Here is a 16,541-nt window from a genome sequence, read left to right on the forward strand (position 1 = left end):
AGGTGTACCTGTAGACGGGAAATAAGAGTCTGCTGCTCAAAAGATGACCTGCAGCTTCTGGGGATTCTACCTGAATACATCAGCTTCCAGCTCTCTAAATCTTTTTGCATAGTTAATAATTCTAGTCTCTCAATCTCAGCAATGTTCCACTAATATAACTGTGCTGTATCAATCTCTATAAATAATGCACAAGGTTAACTAATGTCTTAGCCTTTAAAATATTTTAAAATGCAACCCACTTCAGATAAAATGTGTCATCAATTTGGCCAACCTGAACGGAAAAAATGATAACCATAATAAGTGTTGACTTTTTGATCAATGAGCATGTTCTATTAGTTTTTTAAAAAACATCAATAGGAATGATGACTGAATAGCTAACACTGCATTTAGTGGCTATCTAAAGCTGAAACAGAACATGCTGAAAGAACACAATTAGCATCCATGCAGAGAATATAGCAGTTAGTATTTTAGGTGTGGCCCTTCTGTCAAAACCATAACATGTTACGTGTGAACATCATTTCAACACAAAAAAAGCAAAGACAAAAAGGAAGGAAACAATGCAGAAGGAAAGAAATGGAATGACCTGTAGAACCAGGAGATATTTAAATGTTAAAAATTACACTGTCAATGCCAATAGGAAGCCACTGCCCATACAGTATGCTCTTAGATGTTGGTAATTATGTACAACATGGAAGTGCTTTGGAACAAATGGCAAACCAAAGTCACCAGGTATCCATTCTGACTTCCATGTTAAGAGTTTTTGACATCTAGCTTGTTTGGCACATTTGGTGCATCTAAAGACAATATCAGTAAACTCTCATAATATTCCGAAGTACCGTATAGCCAATGAATCACTTTGTTCAGTGTCATGCAGGAAATTCAGTCGTGAATTTGGATACAGAAAGGAGCCATAAACATCCAGAAATATTTTGGTGTATTGATTATGGGTAATTTTAACCATTCTTCTTTGAATCGCCCACCTGAATGGCTGGACAGGGGTTTAATTTAATATTTAATCCAGAGATGACATCTGTAAGAATACAACAATAACTCAGTAATGCATGGAAGTAAGCATCAGGTTAAAATATATTCTGAGGAAGGGTCACTGGACCCAAAATATTAACTCAATTTTTCTTCACAGATCTGCCAGATCCGCTGACCTTTTCCAGCAACTTCTGTTTTTGTTCCTGATTTACAGCATCCGCAGTTTTTTCGGTTTTTAAAATAGCTGGGTCAATTGAAATTTTCAAATTGATATTGCTAAATTTTTGTTGGGTAAGAGTATCAAAGGATATGCATCAACTATAAGTAATGGAGTTGATGTACAGATCAGCTCTGATCAAATTAAATTGCAGAAAGGGCTAGAGTGATTGAAAGGCTTACTGCTGTTCCTATATTCCTTATATATTCAAGCTCATAGTGGTACTTGAACACACAATGCAACAACTCAGAAGCAAGAGTCCTACAAGTTAAACTAAGCTGACACAGAAGTCTGAGATGAGGTCACCTACATGCTTCGTTAGACTGGGAACTAAACTAATTCGAAGTTGTAATGAGTTATATTGTATTGGTCAAACAGTGCTGAATACTATCCAGTCTAAATTTCATAAGAAGCTAATTTAAAAACATGCAAACATGAATAACAAGACTGATCCCATGAGCTGTGAGGAAAGATTACAGTCTATATTGTCTATATGGACTTTAGCAAGGCCTTTGCCAAGGTCCCACATGGCAGGCTGGTATAGAAAGTAAGTCACATGGGATCCACGATGAGCTGGTGAGATGGATACAGAACCGGCTTAGTCATAGAAGGTAGAATGCAGCAGTAAAAGGATGTTTTTCAGATTGGAGATCTGTGACAGGTGGTGATTCGCAGCGGTCAGTGCTGTTTGTAATAAATTATTTGAAGGTGAATGTAGGTGGCCTGATTAGTAAGTTTACAGATGACACAAAGATTGGGGGAGCTATGGATAGTGAGGAGGATTACCAGAGGATACAGCAGGATAAAGAGAGGCTAGAGGCTTGGACCAATAAACGGCAGATAGAGTTTAATCCAGACAAATGTGAGGTGATGCGTTTTGGGGATCTACTGCAGGAGTGAAGCATACAGTAAATGCCAGAACCCTTAGCAGCGTCAATGTACAGAGGAATCTAGGCTTACACAGTTCCCTGAAAGTGGCAACATAAGTGGATAAGGCGGTCAAGCAGGCATATAGCATGCTTGCCTTGATCAGTCAGAGCAGAGTATAAAAATTAGCAAGTCATGTTGCAGCTGTATTGAACTTTATTTACGCCACATTTGGAATATTGTGTGCAGTTCTGGCTGCCACACTACCAGAAGATGTGGTGGCTTTGGAGAGGATACAGAAATGGTCTACCAGGATGTTGCCTGGTTTGGCAGTTATTGGCTATGAGGAGAGATTGGACAAAGTTGGTTTGTTTTCACTTAAACATTGAAGGATGAGGGGTGACCTGATAGGAGTTTACAAAATTGACAGGCATGGACAGAATGGATAGTCAGAGTCTTTTTTTTCCAGTGTAAAAATGTCAGTTAGTATGTGACATAGATTTAAGGTAAGACAGGTAAGTTTAAAGATGCGAGAGGCAGGTTTTTCTTTTTCACGGAGGGTGATAAATACTTGGAATGCATTGCCAGGAGGTGGAGATGGATACAATAGCAATGTTTAAGAGGCATGAATACATGAATAGGCAGAGAACAAAGGGCTACGGAAAGTGCAGAGGCTAAAGGTTTTTACTTTAGAAAGGAATCATGCGTCAGCACAGTCTTGGTGGGCTTAAGGACCTGTTCCTGTGCTGTACTGTACTGTACTGTACTATATTCTATTGCAGTCTCTTAACCCCTACAGCTTAGAAGGATGACAACTAAGTGGATGTACTTATGTAAAATATATTAAATAAAGGAAAGTAAACTCTGTTTCTTTTAAAGTAGAATTGAATAGATGACCCACATGATGCTAATAACAATGAAAAAACAGTACATTTAAAGTAAATATTAGCTTTAAAAACTTAAAGTAATAACTGTTTGGACAATTTATCAGATCAGACAATACAAACGTACACACTGGAGTTATTCAAAATATAATCAGAATCACAACGGGCAGATTAACGTACTAATGAATTTCCTATTCCCATATTTCACAGTGTGCCATACAAAATAACTTTGAGAAAAGTATTGGCACACACACTGTTTTTATTTGTTTCCTATCTTGATGTAAAGTTTCGGGAAATATATTGAATGAGTTAAATTGCCAGTCTGGTATTCAGTTCTTCAGTGTTTAGTGCTTCGCTAATTTGTGCGCACAACTACATTAACTAATATTAATAAGATTAACATTGAATTTGAAGGCACCATTCCCATTTGCCTGGAAGATGCTGTCTGGCTGACATCATGTCCCCTGGTATTTCTCACTGTGAAACATAAATACTAAACAGGATAGAGGTTGGTCATAGCTTGATGCAGAGTGTGAGTACTTCAGCTCTGACGGCTTTCTTTACAGCTGCTAGTTGCAGCATATTGAGTGAAGATGGTGATAATTGGAACAATTCAATGAAGACTGACCAACAGGGAAAATAAAATCCCAGTATTATTAATTTGGTACAGCGTCTTGTGCTTTTTTAAAAAAATTATAGTTGAAGTTATCTAATCACAACAGATCTATGGTAAAGTTTTGGGCCACAGCAAATTCTGGGAAGATTTTGAGTGAAAATTATTCTCTCCACTAGATTTAAGCAGTAGTCTACTGCTAATAAAAAGAAGAGTTTTTTTTAAAAAATGTTATAGTACTTCATATTTTATTGTAACAAACCATGAAAATGGTTCTTTTCTGGTGGGACAACTGTTTTAAAAAAAGTAGATGAGCCATATTGACCAGGAAACCATACGGTTTAGAACTGGCCCCATGCTGCTGTGCTGATCTCAGCAGTGGGGTGCTAAAATTGGTTTCAAAGTCTCTCAGAAGAGCAGCCCAATCTATTCTCAATCAATCTGTTTATATTCTTTGTCAGTCTCTTTGCACGACACTCTCAGCCAAATTCCCCACCTAGTCCTGTATCATCAGCAAATGTGGATACATTGCACTTGGTTCCTTCATGTAGGTTATTGGTATAGGTTGTAAGTAGTCCAGGTGCAAGCAGTGATCCTTACAACATCCCACTATATACCATTTGCCAACCCAAAGATGAATTGCTTATTTGTAACTCCTGATTTGCGTCCATTAATCCTCATTAATGTCACTCCAATCCAATGGGCCCTAATAGAGTATAATAATCTCTTACATTGGCACCGTGCCTACAGCTTTAGTAAATCCCAAAATACCACACCCACTGATTCCCATTTATTAACGCAGCTAGTTATAACCTTGATAAATAGATTTTTTGAACACAATTCACCATTATAAATCTATGCTGATTCCACCCTAGTGGTTTCTTATCACGTGCCTAATGATTTAGAAGAGCAAACAAAGGAGTGATCTCTTCTGCAGAGGAAAAGTTACCTGGGCTAATAATTATAAATGAACTATTTAAATTCATGCAATGGTTGGGTAAAGTCTGAGATTCCATTCCAATGCACCTGACTTCCATGTGGCCTTTACTGAATTAACTACTTAAAAATAAGGACGTGTACTTGCATAGTATTAATGACACCTCCGGATTGCCCAAAGTGCTTTACAGCCAATGAAGTATTTTCTGAAGTATAAATGTAGGAAATATGGCAACCAATTTGCAAGCTCGAAGGGCTGAATGGCCTCCTCCTGCTCCTATCTTCTATGTTTCCTACAAACAACAATGCAAGAATGACCAGACAAATCTGTTATCATGATGCAGAATAAATATTTCAATAAATATTGACCTGGACAGTGTGGGTAACTTGCCTGCTGTTCTTCAAAATAGTGCCAAGGGATCTTACACTTGAGGGCAGAATGCACCTTGGTTTAACATCTCATCCAAACGATGACATCTCATTCAGAGCAGCACATCTTCAGGACTATGCACTTCTAATTTTGAAAGTAATCTGATGGATTCTCTCTTTTCAATTCTTTACTCCCTTTTTATCCATTCTAAACTTGCTTTATAATAATTTATTAATATTCTGACAATATTTTTACCTAGGTTACAGCAGACCAGTTAGATGAGTAGACATTCATTCCCAAAACCTCACCTTCCTTACAAACTTCTATGGGAAGACATAACTCCTTCACAACTGTAAAATCTGGTAGTGCCACAATTGGTAATCCGGGTCATCTGATGCAGCTATTAGTACAATGCTGTGCTATGGGACATTCTGATATTGACTCAGGTACTCAGCAACCAATTTTTCCATTTGTAAAATATTGGAAATATCTTAGTAATACCACGTATAAGGGGAACCTGTGTAGTCTTAAAGGAGCCATTATGAACATATTAGGACTTAAGACATTTCTTGGCATCTCTTTAAAATCTGAATTTTAGAAAAATATTGGACTGTTATTTTGGCTGGCAAGGAGACGCATAACACAAAGGTGTCTGGTCATCTGCGATCACAAATATCCTACAACTTAGCACTTAAAAAAATACCTCAGTTCTTTACTCAAAGTAAAACAAGGCCAATTGGATATTTTTGACTTTTAGAATCGTTGATGCATTTAGTCTAGAGATCCTTTATAGTACTACATACTGCAAAGATGGATGTTTAGGTTTTTAGCATTGTACTACAATGAAGAATGCATTGAAAAATCCAGAAGAGAATGTGCTTTCTGCAACACCTACAATCTAACGTCTCTTGATAATAAATTTATGTGACACATTGTACCTTTAAATTGGCTCCAGATTCTGTTTTATCTAGTTGAATGTTTCTAGTACTTTCCGTTTTTATTACTTACAGTTCATTTACCTTGCCCCAAAACATTTCTGGGTTTACTATGGCTGTAGTTTCCTTTTGTGTAAGATGACAACATTGTAATATGTAGATATTGGAAATATCTCCCAAGTCCTGCCTGACTGTTACTAAAATTATATCACTCGTCAAAAAAGGAAAGCGAAACAAACGAGTACAACTGGTCAGCCTACGATCAGAGGTGGGGCTTATTGAAACAATAACTTTAGTATGGATGTAAAATAGGTTCAATGACAGGAAACAAAGGGTGATAGAGTCATAGAAACATACAGCATGGAAACAGACCCTTCGGTCCAATTTATCTGCGCCGACCAGACATCCCAATCAGATTTAGCCCAATTTGCCAGCATTTGGCTCATATCCCTCTACATCTTCCTATGTGTGTATCTATCCAGGTGTCTTTTAAATGTTGGAATTGCACTCCACCACTTCCTTTGGCGGCTCGTTCCAGACACACACCACCTTTTGTGTGAAAAGTTACCCCTCAGGTCCTTTTTAAAATTTCCCCCTCTCACCTTATACCTGTCCTCTAGTTTTGGACACCCCCACTCTACGAAAAAAACCTTGTCTATTCACTCTATCCATGCCCCTCATAATTTTATAAACCTCTATAATAGCCCAAGCCTTTTCAGCCTATCCCTACAGCTCAAACCCTCCAGTCCCAGCAACATCCTTGTAAATCTTTTCTTCACCTTCTCAAGTTTAACAACAGCCTATCTATAGAAGGATGACCAGAATTGTAAGCATTATTCCAAAAGTGGCCTAAGCAATATCCTGTACAGCTGCAACATGACATCCCAACTCCTATACTCAGTCTTATGACCAATGAAGGCAAGCATGCCAAACGCCTCTTTCACTATCCTGTCTACCTGGGCACTCCACTTTCAAGGAACTATGAACCTGAACCCCTAGGTCTGTTTGATCAGCAACACTCTCCAGAGCCCTACCATTTACTGCACAAGTCCTGCCCTGGGTCACCCTACCAAAATGCAACACCTCACATTTATCTAAATTAAATTCCATGTGCCATTCCTCGGCCCATTGGTCCATCCGATCAAGGTGCTGTTGTACTTTGAGATAACCTTCTTCACTGTCTACTACACCACCTTTTTTGGTGTCGTCTGCAAGCTTACTAACTATACCTCCTGTATTCACATCCAGATCATTTATATGTGTGACGTAAAGCAGTGAACCCAGCACTGATCCTTGTGACATACACTGGTCACAGGCCTCCAGTCTGAAAAACATCCCTCCACTACCACCCTCTGTTTCCGAGCATCAAGCCAATTTTGTATTCAGTTGGCTAGTTCCCCCGGATGCCATGCAATCTAACCTTACTAACCAGTCTACCATGCGGAATCTTATCGAACGCTTTACAGAAGTCCGTACAGACAATGTCTACTGCTCTGCCTTCATCAATCTTCTTTGTCACCTGTTCAAAAAACTAAATCAAGTTAGTCAGACATGATTTCCCATTCACAAAACCATATTTTTTCAGACTGCAAGGTGGTTTGCAGTAGTGTTCCCCAAAGGTCAATTTTGAGTCCATTACTCCAATACTGTTTTACTAAAAAAAAACTTACAGTCTGGTGTACAATGAAGTATTAAAAAGATAACAGGGAATACAAAACTTGGCACAGCAGTAGACTATAATGAGGATTGTTACAGGCTTCAGAATGATATAGGCTGGTGATCTGGAAAGATGTATGACAGATGAAGTTCAATGCAAAGAAGTGTGGAGAAAAGCAACTTAGGAAAACAAATTTATAAATGCATTATACTATAAATAGCAAGGTTTTGTAAAAGGTGTTGACAAACAAAGACCTTGGTATCCATATACATAAATTTTAAAGGTGACAGAGCAAGTTGATAAGGTGGTAAGAGTAAAAGGGGTCCTTGTGTTTATAACAAAAAAAAAGTTGCTGGAAAAGCTCAGCAGGTCTGGCAGCATCTGTGAAGAAACAACAGAGTTAACGCTCTGGGTCCAGTGACCCTTCCTCAGGTCCTGGGTTTCAGCTAAAGTATTGTGAACAATTTGGGCACTAATTTTAGGGAATATCTAACGGCCTTTAGAAAGAATACAGAGTAGACTGATCAAGATGTTGCAGGTGATGATGGACTTCAGTTGGAACCGAGAAGTTGGAAAAGATAACACCATTTTCCACAGAATAGAGAAGGCTAAGGGATGACCTCAAAGATTTAAGATGATGAAAGATTTTGATAGATCAATAGGAAAAACTATTTCCTTTGGAGAGTGGATGATTAACTAGAGATCATAGGTTCAAAATCATTCTAGAGGGAAGAGGAAGAATTTTTTTCCCCACTTATCAGGATCTGGAATGTTCTATCTGAAAGTTTGGTGGAAGCAGAGTCTAAATAATTTTAAAATGAAGTTGGACAGAAACAATGATGAGCAATGACAGAATTGCTGAAAAAAGTACACGGTACAGCCTCCCTTTTTTTTCCTCAGCCCCAGTGGCCTCCTTGTTTCTCCCCAGCTCCCACAGCACCCCCATCTTCCCCAAAGCCTCCTTATGTCATTCCTCAAACCAACTTTTACCTTCCATCACCTTGTCAGTCCATCTACAGCCTTCCCAGTCTCCCCTCAACTCCAGAATGGCAACCACGTCTCCCCAACAGCACCTTGCAACCTCTCCATCTGTCCTCACCCACTTGCTAACCCCCTTTTCTTCCCCCTCTTACTCCTTGGAGTCTCCCTTCCACTCCCTCAGACCACTACAGACTCTCTGTCTCCCCTCAGTCGCCTTGCGCCCTTCCTGTCTCCCCTCAGTCCCTGCCCTATCTGCTCCCACATCCTATTGCAACATTCTTGTCTCCACCATCAACCTTGCAACATCCCCTTCCTTCCCACTCATCCTCCTTGAAGCCTTTAGCTGCATCCCAAGTATTCTAATCCAAGTATGCAGATGGGCACTTTATCAAGCATTTTCTTTTGTACTCCCTGTGTTGAACTTCATGAATTCTGTAAAACTTATAAAAACATATTTGTACATGGACTGGGTCTTGTAACTAATCAAGACTAGTAAATTTTTTGATTGAATTTGGAGACAACCTATAACTGTCTTAGGTATTACAGCTAAAGTTAAAGGCACCCCAAAAATTTTACTTTTGTAAAGAATAAAGATTGATACAGTTGCAGGAAGAAGGATAGTGCTTGGTGGCTAGCACAAGGATGTATTGCTCATCAGAGTAGAACAAGTTTATCTTGTATCTGATTATGCTAATTATAATTGAGAGTACTCAATGGTGACACTTGAACTCGGGGGTAGAGAAAGACTCCCATTTCTTAGCATTGAAAGCCGACTCAGTCTAAACATTGAAAATCAGGTAAGGATCCTGAACAACACTGATTTATGAGGCACTGACCAATTTATCATACCTGGACGTGAAATTTAATTCTTCTGGAATCTGTGGAGGAGCCGACTATCAAATGCTGAGTCTTAAAGATAACTATTCATGGAAAATCAATTATTAAACTAGACTGTATTTTATGATACTTGTTTTGACTCTTTGGCTGTCAATATTATCTTATTAAAGAGGTTAGTTAGGTTCATGGATATTTATTTTAGAGGACTGGGTTGGAAAATTAGTTTTGTGGGTTAAAATCAATTGTCAGCAATTAATTCAGGGTGTCTATGAAAATCAAACTAATACAAAAATAATTGCAGAAAAACACCCCATCACTGCCTCCTGATCCAAAAGACTGCCTTCTGGGACATTTTCAGGTGTTTTGCACTTCTGAGCCTAAACTTAGCCTAAGGCTACTCAACCATGGGGACCTCACAATTAAGTCAGACCTAGCCATCACATGAGATTGAGAGTAGTATTTAGATGCAGAGCTTCTGGCTGATTTTGCTTCTTTAGCCTTTGAGAAACTGAATACACTTCTAGTTAGTGTCTCATTGTTGCCCTTGCAGAAATGAATTAAGTCAGCATTGATCAATAGTTAAATCAAGCAGATTTTCAGAAAATGAGTAGTCATATAAGAGCTTTTGTTTCTTTAATCGTACAAGAGCAACTAAGAAAAAGGGTCACATTACGCAAACTTAATTTATGCTCCAGCTGAATTTTTCAAGTGCACAGCAAAATAGGGCAGTAGATGAACAGCGACAATAACTGATGACAGTTGGTCACCACAGAGGAGTGGTGACTTAATTTCAGTGCAGATTTCTTTTTAGAAGTTAACAATGTACTTTGGCATTAAAACTAATTCCATTAATTGAACTCCTATGATCCAACGCTAAAATTGTGAACAATTAGAGAAAAAGTGTTGAAGGGCAAACAACTCACATGTACATGTTACAAAAGCACTTTCTGTTTTCATCTCACATGGGAAGAATTTTTAATCATAAATCAAATCTTTTTGGTTATGAGTCATAAGTTTTCACCATACACACAATTCATTGAAAATTATTCCCCACTGAACAATTTCAGTGAAAGCAAAACCACAGTGACATTGAGACCATATGCTTGTGCAGGTAAGACAGGATGAACTGGCTGAGACTTGCGTGATAGATCTACAGGCTGTTAAGAGAGGATATGCATATCAACAATGCTGTATCAAACAAATCATGCTCAAATGTATATCATGGCTCAACACACTAGTATAATTTTTAATTGAGGTCATAAAACCATAGCATTATACAATGGTTATAGCTCAGAAGGTGTTACTTAGCCTGTTGTATCTGTGTCAGTTCTCTCTGCAAGAACAACGCGTCTCGTCCTACTCCACCCCCAATATGCTTGTAATGTCTTTCCCTTCAGTTAGTTATCCAATTTTGTTTTGAAAGTCACAGTTGAATCTGCCTCCACCACATTCTCAGGCCACAGTTTTTCCTGTCTGTCACAGTTGTTTCCTAATCTAATCACCTTAAATCAGTAACAAAAACAGGAAGTGCTGCACGTCTGACAGCATTTGTTACAGAAAAAGTTAATGTTTGGAGGCCAATACAATTTTTCCAAATAGGATCAGAAGCCTTTCAGCCTGGGTTTCGCTCCTCTTCAAGCCTGCTTTGTAAAGATAGGTTTGTGGGAAGGGAAAGCAGGAGGAGACAGACAAGGTGTATGTGTATCTAATTCACTCTCAGGATCACATACTCTCTCCCCCCCACCATCTTCACAGTGTGAGAGAGGAGAGAGAGAGAGAATGAAAGCAAGAACCCGCGTGAGAGAGAGCATGAGTGAGAGAGCAAGAGGCGTTTCTCTCCTGCATTTGCTGCTGGCAGTCTCACAGTGAGCCTGTCAGCAGTAAATGTGAAAGTGAAATGGCCTGTCATTAGACAAACAGCCCTGCAACAAATTTCAAATCCATTAGCTCTTCAGCCTCTAGAGAATACATTCTGGCTCCAAGACCATCTGTTTAACAAGCCTGCTCTACATCATCAAATTTTCATGCATCTCTCTCTGTACCTGTGAATCACCAACTTTAATAACAATACTCTATTCATATATACATACATAGTAAACATAATTTAGTTTTATTACCTTCCGTTTTTCTCTGACCTCACCTAATACTTAATACATAATACCTAATAAATAGCCCCTCCCACCATAAATGCCAGAAATACACACAGGAAGTGAAGAGCCTTACTCAAATCAATAATCTATCTTTTCTTTGCAAATAGCATTCTGAAGCATTTTCTGTTTTCATCTCCCATGGGAAGAATTTTTAATCATAAATCAAATCTTTTTGGTTATGAGTCATAAGTTTTCACCATACACACAATTCATTGAAAATTATTCCCCAGTATTGTATAAGAAAAAATAATAGTCCTTTAGAAATTAATTAACTGCAGTCAGCACGGCTAACACCTAAAATGAATCTTCATTTTCCTCTAATGAATGTATTAGGGAAATTGCCCTGGGAAAACTGAAGGCTGTAAGAGGTTGCCTTGACAGTTTGAACAGCCACTAATATGGAAATCTATGAATATATCAAGAGACCGTTCACCTAACAGCTTTCCCTCAGTACATTAGATAATTACCACAATTATCAAACCTTTACCTTCTTTTAGGGTTAAGCTTCTTTTGATGTCATATTTCACATTGTACAAAAATCAGTGTTTTATAATTACTGACCATTTATTTACTTTAATGTGAAGCAGACACAAGCTCAAGGATGGATCCAAGCAGCAATCGGTTTCTCCAGACTTTACTGGCAAGTAATTTAAAGTAAAAATTGCTGAATGTCCCACGATATTCGTCACAACGGATTGCAAAATATGATGAAAGTTAAGCACAACTCTACAGAGAAGAGAAATCAGAGGCAGTAGATAGGCTTGGAACTTGGAAAAATTCTGATAGACAATAGGGTAGATATTCAGATTCCTGCAAAGTTTTTTGCATAACAGCTGGGTCACACTTCAGGTGAAAATGAAAGCAATGTAAGTTAACTGACTGCAAAAAAAAAGATGCACAGAGCTGTTTTCCCAAAAGGGAAGCGAATGTACAAATATCTGGGACAAAAGCAAAATATAGTAACAACAAAACTCATGACATAAAACCAAACCAAGAGTGTAAATAAAATGTACTAAACCACAATAAATTCATGAAATACTCGCAAATCACCCTCCAGCCCTTTCTATTTACATCCTATTTTCAACAACTGTCTAGCACTCCAGAACATCTTTGGTGTAATGGTGCCAACACTTTTATATTGTAAATCTGGTGTTAATCCAGGATGATTAACCTTTATAATAATATTTAAGTGGATCTCTGTGTGTTTTGGTGACAGCTTTTACTGTTGCTGAGATCTCAGCAGGATAGAAATTAGAGGGAGAGTTTTCACAAGCAATTTCAACATGTTTACAGTCTAATACACGGAATTCATAATTTCTAACACAATTAAAAATTGCAGCCAATATGCATTTTAACATTTTTAATGGCATCTTGGAAAATTTGAGCCAATCTTATAAAATATGCTACACATTAGTGTATAAATAGAAATGAGTTAGGCTGAGAGAGACAACAGGTCATTTGTGACTCAGCTGATTTGGCAGTGCATTAATTCCTTAATAAATTGTGCCTTAATTGCACCACGTGTTTTGGATTTCTTTTCTCAGTTTTAATCTTTGTGCCATTTCATTTTCTACTCAACTTGCTGATTAAAGACTAGGATGTCAAACTGTTACTGATTAAGAGACCAGCATGGTTAACATTACACTTAAACTTGTTAGCAGCTGTGCTAATCCAGTGATATCATATCAATGCTTGTTAAAAAAAATTGTAATACATTGTCTCTGGTAAATGCACATCTTTTGTTTTCAAAGCAAAGTTCAGAACAATAAATAAGTAGCTCAACCATGGGAATATATATAAATTGTCGTGATATGCCCACATTGTTCGCAGCAAAATTATACATTAGAGAAGGTTGTGGTGCAGTGGTAATGTCAATGAATTAGTAATCCAGAGGCCCAAGCGACTGCTCTGTGGACATGAATTCATATCCCACCATGGCAGCTGGTGGAATTTAAATTCAAAATAATTTATCTAGAATTAAAAGCTTCTGTCAGTAATGATGACCATGAAACCCAATCATAGATTGTTGTAAAAACTCATATACTTCACTAATATCTTTTAGAGAAATAAATCTGTTGCCCTTATCTGATCTGTCCTACATACGAATTCATCCCGACAGCAGTGTAGTTAACTCTCAAAAGCCCCCTTAAATGGTCAAACAAGTTACTCAGTTAAAGAGCAATTTAGGATGGGTAAAAAAAGTGCTGGCTTTGTTGGCAATGCCCACATCTCATGAAAGGATGAATACTTGAATGAAGTGAAATTAGGAAGTTTTTATTTCCCCAAGTTATTAGGCTGGGCAATAATTAACCTCATGTTAAAAAAGAGAGATTTCCTTAATCAGTACATGATTTCTGACTGCTTTGATTGCAAAGGTCAATGTACCTACTTGCCAGCTGCATAAACTTCTGCTGTATCAAAGAGGTTTATTCCATTTTCATAGGCCAAAGTCATCAGCTGTTCAGCCATCTGAAACAATAAGGGAAAAATCTGATGCAAATAAAACATTTAGCTTACTTTTAGAGCATGCAAAAGATGCAATTGGTGTTACTTAAAATTATCCTCTTTCTTTTGTCTTTGATTCCCAACATGTACAAGAAGCAGGGCGAAGGAGATTAGAGGCAGCCTGTAGCTGATCCTGGAGTTGCTTGTTTTCTTTGCTCCAAGGTTAGAAAGTAGACTGAGAGAAGGGCTCAGAACTGTACAATTACAACTCTTCAAAGACCAAAAACGTTTTGTGTGATATAATTCTATGATAATCAGTTTCAACCTAATGACACAGCTTCAATGTTTCTGGTCAAAACTACTGTATGTTGTAAGGATAACAGTGAGGCCATCAGCACCACTTCAGGCATAACAAGGTTCAATAACTTTCCCGTTATCGTCAGCTCAGGTTTGGAGATGGAAGGTCTCCACCCTCCATTTTGCTGTGTTTGCAGTGTCCTGCAATTATAGGCAAGCAAGTCACAAGAGTAATGGTTGGCTTTGTCCACTAGAAATTTATGGAAATATCCATATCTTGTCTGCTTGTACATTCTGTGGCCAATAGCAGCCATTTAAAGACAGTACAGCAAGAATCCATTTTAAAAATAGACAACTGCACATCACGTTTAAAAACAAATATACGATCTCCCTTCATATTTTGCTCGTATGACACTTTTCTGGCCACAGGGGGATAAATTAATACAATTTCATTTTTTAAACAGATTTGCTTGCAGGAAGAAAGGAAGTAAAGGGTTATACATTCATTCTTTCATTTAATCTTGATAGTCCAACACACAAATAGTGGGTGCAATGAAGTTCACTGCTGCATTCTATGGTTTTACAAACGGGACACAGTGTCAACAATGACCTTGATCTTCCTTCTAAACAAGTGACTTTTCCTGAGGTAAAAGATGCAAACTCCAGTGTAGGAATTTATATTTGTTGCTTTACACTTTTAGAAATTGTCAAAAAGGTTCTGGTCTGTGTATAGTTGGACGCCTTGAGACCCATGGCAAACAGATTTCAAAATACTGAAGGACCACGATAACCTTCTCTAACATGGAGTGCATTTTCTGGTGTTTGTCGGGCTTTTTGTTTGAAAAACAAGCAATTGGCTGCTCGATTTCATAATCATCTTCTTGCAGCAGGATGGCTCCTACTCCCTCAGTCACCGGCCTGATGGCCACTCTAACATTTTAGCTGAGGTCTGGGTCAATAGAGTAGGCTCATTCACCAGGATTTCTTTCAATTTAATAAAAAAAAGCTTTTTGGCACTTCTCTGCCCACGCCAGTGTGATTTCTTTCTAGTGCTGCACATTATCAGGGCATCCAGGAACACAGCAAGTGTTGAGGCAAGCTATGACTTAGGTTTTTGTTTCTGAAATGTTGCTGGGGCATTTTCTTTTCCACCACAGTTGATCTTATACTGGCATAAATCATCTGGGATGACAAAGCTGGGTTTTCTCTTGCTCTGGGGATCATGGGACATGACAGAATCCTTTTAAAAGGTCAATTTTGTTGAGTTAGGCCATGGCCCACCTGCTTTGTACACTTCTTAAATGTGTTAATTAGGAATGGAGCCTATCCTCATCATTTAATTTATACTGTGGTAGTAAACGTGGAGCCAATACCAGGACTCAAGTGGCCTGGTTTTTGACTCAATGGTGGGCATTCTCCCACGCCCATATTATGAGGTGTCAATGGGTGCATCTTGGCACATTCTTACTGATTTCTTCAAATTTTCTGAACAGGGTGGCTACTAACTCCAAATGCCCTTTGGAAAGGGTGCTCATGAGAATGGGTGTTTCAGATTCTAGTATCTGCCAGCCTGGCAGCCAAGGTTTCAACTGGGAAGCCCCCATCCCTCTTTTTCACCCGGCTCCTCCTGCCTGCCCTCCGACATGGCCATCTTCTGGTAGACATTCATCAGCTGACTGGCTTGGCAGTCAAATGTCGATGGATCTTCCCTGTTCTGTTTCCTTGGCGAGGGGTGTGTTCCCAACCAGCCCCATTTTGTTTGGAATGCTACTGCTTTCTGATGGCTCACCAACTCCTGCTGCACTGCTGTGAAATTCATTAACTAGATGATGCATCTGATGGTTTATCAGGCAACTTAATGCTTTTCCCTTACAGGCCAGGAAAAATGAGAATGGCCAGCCAGATCCCCAGCAGGAGTGTGGACTTTGTTCCCTATAAAGTTTTCTGCCTGTTGCTAGACCTTTCTCTGTGTTTACTCAAAGACATCAACAGAGGACACCCTTACTCACAGGCATTCAACTAGTTTCAGTAGCTCTGCTTTTCAACTGAGTTAGGTAGCTTCCTCACCAGTTCGGGGATACTTGGCATCCTTTCAAATTTGCCTTCAAATTTGGAAGGGTGGAGTTGGGTAGTTGCATCTCCTGCCCATCTAGCAGAGGTCCTTTTCTTTTAAATCTGGGTAATTGTTTTCATCCACTGTGGATCTGTTTGAAGACTTTCATGGTTTCTCTTTAAATGCAGAAGGTAGGTTTCGGATAGCCAGATTTGCTGCGCATCCAACAGAAGTCAAGGCTTCCTTCCTCTTAAATTTGCCCACTGGCTGTGGGAATTTTCCTGTGTTTGTATTTGTCCCCGGAGAGAAAGATTC

General features: G+C 38.7%; 1 protein-coding gene across 4 annotated transcripts in view; it reads right to left on the reverse strand.

Moving 5' to 3' along the window:
* Positions 1-16,541, reverse strand: part of kcnab2a (potassium voltage-gated channel subfamily A regulatory beta subunit 2a) — a 250,821-nt gene that overhangs the window by 45,542 nt on the left and 188,738 nt on the right. For all 4 annotated transcript variants that reach the window (XM_048614846.1, XM_048614845.1, XM_048614847.1 and 1 more), the window contains one exon: positions 13,821-13,900. In XM_048614846.1, the coding sequence (XP_048470803.1) occupies positions 13,821-13,900 (80 nt within the window). The remainder of the gene's footprint in view (positions 1-13,820; positions 13,901-16,541) is intronic.

Source organism: Rhincodon typus, chromosome 31, assembly GCF_021869965.1.
Source record: "Rhincodon typus isolate 14 chromosome 31, sRhiTyp1.1, whole genome shotgun sequence".
NCBI lineage: Eukaryota > Metazoa > Chordata > Chondrichthyes > Orectolobiformes > Rhincodontidae > Rhincodon > Rhincodon typus.